At 44.7% G+C, this 8458-nt stretch overlaps 1 protein-coding gene across 1 annotated transcript; it reads right to left on the bottom strand.

Moving 5' to 3' along the window:
- Positions 1–4146: 4146 nt before the first annotated feature.
- On the bottom strand, positions 4147–8209 carry zfp36l1b (zinc finger protein 36, C3H type-like 1b). Its single transcript, XM_084440256.1, has 2 exons — positions 8047–8209; positions 4147–7066 (listed from the first exon to the last, which is right to left on the bottom strand). Exons 1-2 carry the CDS (start codon positions 8098–8100, stop codon positions 6053–6055), a joined length of 1068 nt encoding a protein of 355 aa, XP_084296382.1. The 5' UTR covers positions 8101–8209; the 3' UTR covers positions 4147–6052.
- Positions 8210–8458: the final 249 nt, after the last annotated feature.

Raw genomic sequence — 8458 nt, 5'->3', positions numbered from 1 at the left:
AGATGTTTTGTATCCTTTTTTTAGAGAACGTTGGCTCTTTGTTACAATAAGGAGTCAAATCAGCTTTAGATATCAACTTTTTTGCTGTTTAAGCAACCAATATAATCTCACGTTTCTATGCATGTAAAACAAAATAAAATCTGATTCATAAGAAACAAATCAGATAAACACTGTATTAGGAAAAGTTAATTTATTTTAGCCTGGATCCTGTGGTATTACATATGAATCATATGATAGCTGATTTTTTTCTCTTTGTTACAATGAGGAGTCAAATCAGCTTTAGATAGATAGTTATTCATTTGCTGTTTAAGCAAACATCTTTCTATACATGTAAAACAAAATAATATCTGATTCTCATTCACTATTATAAAAAAAATTACAGTTTATTAGCCTGGATCCTGTGGTAATTAGCCTGGATCCTGTGGTAAGCTATTAGATATAAAGGGAGGTGTGATTTTAACCATTTACAAAATGCATTAATGTGCACCCTTTCTAGTTCAAAATAATCCCAGCCTGCAAAGCTAACACAGTAGCAAGCTTTTTTGGGAATGAGTAACTTTAATATTATTGCTGACATTTTATCAGTAACTTGTTACACCTCTTGTTACTGGGGAAAGTAATATTATTACTAGTAACGCGTTACTACTCAAAACATGATGTCACCAGGGCTGTACTGTACATACTGTACTGGTACTGTATCTTTCACAGGCCAGACGTCTCAGGTTCCCACAGTCTGAATATAGAAGACAGAGGTCCCCAGCATTGGTACTGTATGTACAATAGCCTATAATACACACACACACATAGAGTGTTGTCTAGGCGCTGGTTTGGTCTTTGTGTGTGAGTGAGTGATGTAGTTAAACATTGCTGTGGTGTTCTGTGGTTCAGCAGGTTACAGGCCCTGGGGCACAGAGGAGAAGTGAGCAGGCTGGACAGGTTTCACACGCACACACACACGCACATGCACACACACGCACAGACACACACACGCACGTACACACACACACGGTCACACAGCAGAGCAGAGCCTCGTCTTGGTGGAATATTACCTGGGAGACTTTACAGGGCAGACTGAAAAGTGCCACCTCAGTCGGCTACTAATTGACTGCACTCTGGCTCTCTGCTTGAAGAAGACCCATCAATTTCAGCCGCCTCGAAATGGAACCTGACAGACTGTTACCATGACTCCCGTTCCCATGACTTCTGTTCCTGTGGCTTCGTTGCCTTAAGGGGAAGTTTAGCTGATTAGCTGAACAATAGTGTTATTTTGGGTGGTTCCTCCTTCCTCAGTTGTTTTTTGCTCACACATAGACACTAGATCCAATCTACACAGAGGACAGTAGAGAGAGAGAGAGAGAGAGAGAGAAAGTGAGAGAGAAAGAGAGAGAGAGAGAGAGAGAGAGAGAGAGAGAGAGAGATGTGCCTCTATGTTTGTAGACAAGTCATGTTTATCAAGCTACAGACGCAAACTTCTTACAAATCCAAAACATTTTAAGTCAGATTAGATTGGGTAGATTACATCTATACGCTAGCACAGAAAAACACTTTTTTCACATACAGCATACAGTATTGGCGATCATATCCCTTTAAGGGCTCTGTGTGTGTGTTTATAGTTCACTGCCAAAAAGACGAGGTCAGGAGGAAAGGTAATAAAGTATTCATAGGTATCAAAAGGCTCTATGTTTGTTTTACTAGTCATATGCTGTTTGTTCCAGAGCCATTCCATTCACGCCAATCTAAGGGCAATGGGAGGTTCCCTTCAGATGTTTTCATGCTGTGTAATGTTCAGTGAACTGGCTTCATTAGATTACATTGTTTACCCCAGCACACATTTCATTCATCCATAAGTCTTTTCCTCAGAAAAGAAGTAAGGTATCTGAGACACTCCTTTGCTGTACATTAGAATCAATTATTCGACTTGTGCCCCTTGGGGAAGGGAGTAGTGAGTGGTGGGGGTGTACGTGTATGTGCGTGCATGCACCCGGATGTGTGGATGGGAGCCTGCGTGTATATAGAAAAGGCCTCAATGACAAGGCCCCGCAGGGGTAGGCAGACAGCACTCCCTCACAGGGCGTCAGATTTTTGAAGTTGGCAGCCGAGCGGTGAGGGAACTGACATGTTTTCACAGGTAGTCTGGTTCGCCGACCTGCAGCGGTACCTCAGCTGTCTCCGCCCTCGCTGAGAAGAGCGAACGCGGGTTCCAAACCATGCGAGGGTCTAAGTTCACCTTCTCCTTGCTCCTGGCTGCATCTGCTCTCTATTCCGCCAGAGCCAGTCAGCGGTATGATGCGGCCTGTGGGGGATATAACATGGCTGGAGCTCCTGCAGGTTAACTCAGCCATCTACAGCACGGTTGCTGGAATTGGAGCTGGGTCACGGGGCCTGGACTCGGAGAGAGAGCGAAGTCCGTCTATCAGGATCAGCTCATTCCTGTCACCATACATGCATGCACACACTCACGCACGCACGCACGCACGCACGCACTCACACACACACACACACACATACACAATCTGTCTGAGGAGATAGGCCTCTGAAGTATCTCCATACTAGTATCTCCATACTAGGGAGAGTATGCCAACTTCTGATTGATCAGATTTGCTCAGAACTCTCTGCTCTTGTAATAAACATCATAAAACCTCCTCTTCAGTGTGTAACCCTCTGCATTGCCCCATCTGAGCTGTAATGATACCGTGTGTCCTGTCCAAATAGGCAAATCAGCAAAATGTCATCCTCTTTTTTGCCAATGATCAACAGATCTTTAACTTTAGTTTGGCAGTTGTCTTACTATGTCCAAATCAGGTTACTTTGGAGAATGTCTGAAATCCCCGTCTGTCCAGAGCTCCTCCTCACACCATCTTTCCGGTTCTAATTTACCCCTGGTGCTCATCACATCTTTTAAACATGCTCTCTCCTTGTCACTGTTGGCTCTAGAGCCAGATGGGTCTCTGATCTCTGCTCTCAGACACAGAGAACTCAGGGTTATGGACCTCTGTCTCTGTTTGCTCTCGCTCTTTTCCAAACACGGGGGGAAAATACAGCTGATAGAGGAATTGCAAAGTCTACAGCAGAATTGCTCAACTGCAGCTAGCTGGCCTCTTCCACGCTGCCGCCCTTAAAGGCACAGTGACACATATCTGTGTGAAAAATGTTTTTTTTAACATTTTGACACCCAGCCCCACAGCATCACCCACCCTTTGCAACAAGTATTCTTCTTCTGTCAGTCAAGTTTCACTACCTGTTGTTTTTCTTGTCATTCTAAGCAGGTGTGGTTCTCTGCAGTCAGAAAAGGGTTAAGTTTATGTGGAGTGCAGATAACTGAACTAACAAGGTCTTAGCAGGATCATGAGGTAAGAAGAAAGCTAAACCAGAGATGTTCTTTGGTCCTGGGCTCACTGTACTACAATAAGCTAAGAGGACATTGCCGTCTTTACTTCAGATTTGTATTTACTTAGGGGCAAGGCCTCCATTAGTCTGCATGTCTCTTAGGAAATCAGAGATAAGTCTTGGACGAAGGAGAAAGAAACCTCAGGTCTGCCAGGGTGGAATAACAAATTAACTGAACCTGCAATTCATCAGCACCAGTGGGCCAAACTCAGGGAGAATTAGGCCAGAAGGACTGGGAGAGTCAACATTGTAAAGGCTCAAGTCTCCAACCTTACAGTAACCATGGTAACAGCCTGTGAAAGCTCGTGTGTGTGAGACGGGGAGTAACAGACTGGACTTAAGAGCTGGCCTCTCCTTACCTATGGACAACACAGAGAGTAGAGAAGCACACTAACCCCCAACAATAGTGCAGAGAAGGAAGTCTTGCTTGAGAGGAGAGCAAAGTACAGGACAGAAGTTGGATTTCCTGTCTTGGAAATGTTTTCCGGGAAAACAGTTTAAGATGTTTTATGGGGAGTGGGAGTTTACTTGGCTCTGCTAAAAGAAACAGCTGAAGTTCCCCTGCTCACTGGGATAGGGAGGCAAAAGACAGTGTATGCAGTTGGACAACAAGATTCACTGGGTTCATTTTCAGTGTTCAAGTTGGCACCACCTGCCCTCATATGAGGCCAATGTACTGTATGTGTGTGTGTGTACCTACAGTAAATGTTGTGTGCAGAGTGGAAGTCATTTTTTTGTGACAAGGACGATAACAGAAAAAATCTTTCAAAAGAAATATGGGTTTATTGTTTTAAACTGCAATCTGTCATTTACAAAAAGTACATGAATTACGGTAGTGAACAGCAACGGCTGCTAAAAGAGAATACATTCAACAGTTGCTTTTCATGTGTCAATCCTGTTAACGTTAATGCTGAGCTACAACAAGTTTTTAGGCTTTTATCTGCTCTGTTATATAAAACATATGAAGGCACACAACATTTGGGATACCTGGAATGTATTGATAGGCACTTCATGGGAACAAGTGGTCCAACAACAATTACCTCAAAAACCTAACACAATCACCTAATTTGGTAACTAAAAGTGCTAGTAAATGTGTGCACAATATTGTGGAATAGGAAAACCTCCATTATTCATTCAAATAAGAGCTTAAATCTTTTTTTGCCATTTGCTGCATGTATGCAGGTTCTAGAATGACTTGAAAAACAAAATGAGAGTTCATCCTAGTCAAGACACTGACAGAACAGGACTGTAACCCAACTCAGTCTACATTCTAGAGGGCGAGAGCCGCTGCCTGCAGCCCACAACTGGAAAATGGATTAAGACAGCAAGAGAGAACCTGAAACCACAGTCCAACATCAGGGAGGAAAAAATAAATAAAACGCAAACCCTTTTGCATTTTTGTTTTAAATTAAGATTCACTTTCAAAATAAATCAAAGTGTAGATACAAAAAAATGTCATTGCAGTATAATATATTAACTGTGAAAAAAATAACAAAAAAACAGGTCTTCACAATCTTGCGATTAATACGGAAGATCATAATTTAACATAAAAGAAAATATATTCTATTGTTTCATTATCCAGATAAATACAAAATAAAAAATGCTTAAGATCAGCAATAAATACATTTTGATAAGTTAAATAAGCAGTGACAAGCAAAACCCTCAGTTTGACGGTTCTTCAAAACAAACTAACGACAACAACAATAATAATAATAATAATATATTGAACAAGAGCATTTTCACTCTCATCGATTTTAGACAGCGGACTGAGGGGTCATCTCAGAGAATCGAGCTGTGAGGGTGCAGGGGGATGCTGGAATATGAATGTTTAATCAGGTTTACACAGATGACTGGTCATTCTAATGAGCCACCAGACCAGCAGACCCTTAATCTAGGTCACCAGTTCATGGGGGTTGTCGTCATGGATACAGAGAGCACCAAGTAAATTAAATTTCTTCCAGCCTAATTATAAACAAACAAAACTACCAACTGTGTTTATCAAAACAAATCCATAATTCCAAATAGACAAAGAGCAAGAAATAAGACCTTTATCAAAAGTGAAAATAACCATTGTTGTCCACATTCTTGAGCACACATGGGGGAAACAACACCAAGGCACTTCATCTTAACTTATTGTTCACTACTTTTGCTGAGAAAAGTGAATCAATGAGGCACTGATTTGTCTAGAAAGAGTCCTCTCCGAGTTCTGAGACTGGGAGGTTGAAGGCTGTGGCACAGGCAGTAAAGGCCATGTGAAGACGTGCAGCACTGCTACACACCAACTGACAGGAGCAGGGGGGGGAGGGGGGTTCCTGGGCTCAAAAACAGGTTAGCTAGTCACTGACGACTCCATCCCCTTATTACTAGTTTATACCATTGCACTGGTATATACTAGGACACAACTCTGATTTTGGTAATTGTCCAAGTGATTTAGAAACAACACCTCAGGGGAACAAACACACTGCTATTAGTTGCCAAATCAGATTCATCTGAGGAGGAAGAGGGGTGAGCACAGCTGATTTGACTCGGTGGCTACAACACTGCACAGAACTCTGTCCACTTCTCTGTTGTAAACAAGGCCAGGAGGTGGGGGAGGCAAGCAATCATTCACTTTCTTTCACTCTTGTTGCTCCATCTCAGGCACTGGGTGTGCGTGCGCAGACTCCTAATCGTCAGAGATGGAGAGCCTGCTGAAGATTGGGAGGCGGCGCGAGGCATCCAGGCTGGGAGACTCAGAGCCACTCTGGCTGCCCAGGCTGCTCTGATAGCCCTCTTGGTCAGAGAGAGAGTCCGGGGCGCCGGGGGGAGACTCCGACATGGGCCGGAAGAAGCAGGGGGCGGTGGGGGAGGGAAGGGCTTGGACCTGAGGCTCACAGACAGGGGGGCCCCCTAGGCTGGGGCCAAACAGGTTGGCGAGCTCCTGGCTGGAGTAGGTGAAAGGGTTGCTCTGCCACTCGCTCAGGTCCTCGGTGGAGAAGATAGGGGGCGGGGTGACTGAGGTAGGACTGTCCTGCAGGCCTCCTGAGCTAGGGAAGCCCGCGAAGCTGAAGCTGTGCTGCAGCCGCGGGCGCTCAAGCTTGTTGAAGCTGGAGAGGGGGGGCGGTCCGCGGCGCTCCTCCGCGTTGTGGATGAAGTGGCAGCGGGGGCCATAAGGGCAGAAGCCGATGGTGTGGAAAGTGCGGCACAGCTCTGTCTTATACTTGGGGTGGCGGCTTAGGCTGCGCAGCTCGTGCATCCCGTGGGCAAACTGGCACTTGTCTCCATATTTGCAGGTGCCATTCTCCTCGAAGGGCCGGCACAGCTCCGTCTTATAGCGGCTGGAGTTGACCTGGCCACCGCCGCCGAGGCACACGCCGCCGGCCGGCTTCAGGCGCTCCCCCGTCTCAGAGAAGGAGCGGTCCCGGAAACGGTTCTCCTTGTTGTTGCCGCCACCGCCGATCAGGACCGAGGGGTCCGTTTTGAGACTGTTAATGAACTGGTTCTGGTTGAATTTGGCATTGGGGAGGGTGACAGAGTGGCGGCGCTGGAACAGCCCTCCTGCAGAGGGGGCCCCCACCACCTTCCTGTCCAGCAGGGACCCAGTGGGGGTGCAGGAGATGGGGTTGGCACCAGGGCAGGGGACAGAGTGGGACCCACCAAGAGGATTGTTGTTGTTGTTGTAGTTTAACATCTTGTTATGCTGCCCCCCAAAGAAGAGAGAGAGAGACAAACATGATCAGTATTGGTTTGGTTGGGTTTGTTCAACCTGAGCTCTCTTAGTCGTTGTTATGCTTTCTTATGAAACTTTACACCCCGCCCCTCCAGTCTTTATTGTTTTGTGTCACAACATTTACAATTTAGAATGCTGTTTGGACCTTGAAAGGCATGTGCGTGTGGGAGTGGTAACGTAACTTGGGACTAGTTGACGCTTGTTAGCTTTTGATGGCTAGCTACTACTTGAGGGGGTGAGTAATGTGCTTACGAATAGCTTTTGGGGGTGTCTTAACTGTTAAGTTAAGTCAGTCAGCTTGTAAGTTGATGTTTACACTTCCGTTCAGTCAGTTTCATGCCATCAATGGACTTGCCAACTAGCTGACGTTACAGAGAATCGGCGCTCCTAGTCAGGTTAACAAGCCGATATTCCGAGTCAAACCGGCTGACATCGCAACGATGTAACGTTAACGTTAGCTAGCAACTAACCTCGCACAGCAACTTGACTTGCATTTTCAAATGAGAAATGCGTTATATATATAATATAGCAAGCTACGCAACGAAATTAGCAAGCTCAGCAAGCGAATTCCCACATGCCAACTTACTTTAGTGAAGATCACAACATGAGACAAGAAAAACATGTGACCGCTTCAGTTGATAGCCAACTTAGCTAGCTAGCACTAACAGTTATAGACTAACGTTACGGTTTAGCAAATTATTATTGACTAATGTTCACTGGCTAAGATATTTCTCCTCGTCTAATTTAGCACTATACCCATATGTTATAATGCTACTTTCTTGATAAGTATGCCCTTTTCAAAATAACGTAACGTTAGCTCGTTACGAGTGGTGTGAATATTCTGAAAAAGTCAGCTAGCTAGCCATGTTAGCTGTAGCTAGCTAACATTAGCTCAGAAAGTTGGCTGTCTCTAATTATCCAACTCTTGTCTAGCTAAGCACATTGGTTACCTTGTTCGTCACTTCACTGTAATCGAAGAAAGGAGAAACGACGGTTGCTGTCATTTTTGTTGAGTAAAATTGAAAAGAAAAATATCTTAAGTGCAGGGCTGGTGGTTTTAGTCCAAATTGAAATGTTCTTTCTGCCCTGCAGAGAGCCCCCTCTGTCCTGCAACAGTTGTGCGCAGTTTCTTTTAAAACGAGACATGCATGGATATGCCTAGTGGGAGGGGCATGTCTTTGATTGACGTATGAGGTAATCGTCCTCCCACTTGGTTAGATAGGTGCAGAAGACACTCGAAACTCGAAAGTAAACGGCACAAAGCCACAGATAAATAATTTTGCAGGATATTTTTGCCCCCTGAAATAAAAGTCTACAATACACAGTAGAATCCACATGCTGTTTACAATGTATCTCCCATAC

This window comes from Borostomias antarcticus (assembly GCF_949987555.1).
Source record: "Borostomias antarcticus genome assembly, chromosome: 6".
Lineage (NCBI taxonomy): Eukaryota > Metazoa > Chordata > Actinopteri > Stomiiformes > Stomiidae > Borostomias > Borostomias antarcticus.
The sequence above is the reverse complement of the archived record's forward strand: the minus strand, read 5'-3'. Positions and strand labels throughout refer to the sequence as shown.

What these genes read in the sequence shown, in the direction of transcription:
- zfp36l1b (XM_084440256.1), bottom strand. Translation starts at nt 8,100, where the DNA reads ATGACAGCAACCGTCGTTTCTCCTTTCTTCGATTACAGTGAAGTGACG. An exon ending in ACAGTGAAGTGACGAACAAG is followed by an intron (nt 7,067 to 8,046) that starts GTAACCAATGTG and finishes TTTGGGGGGCAG; the next exon opens with CATAACAAGATGTTAAACTA.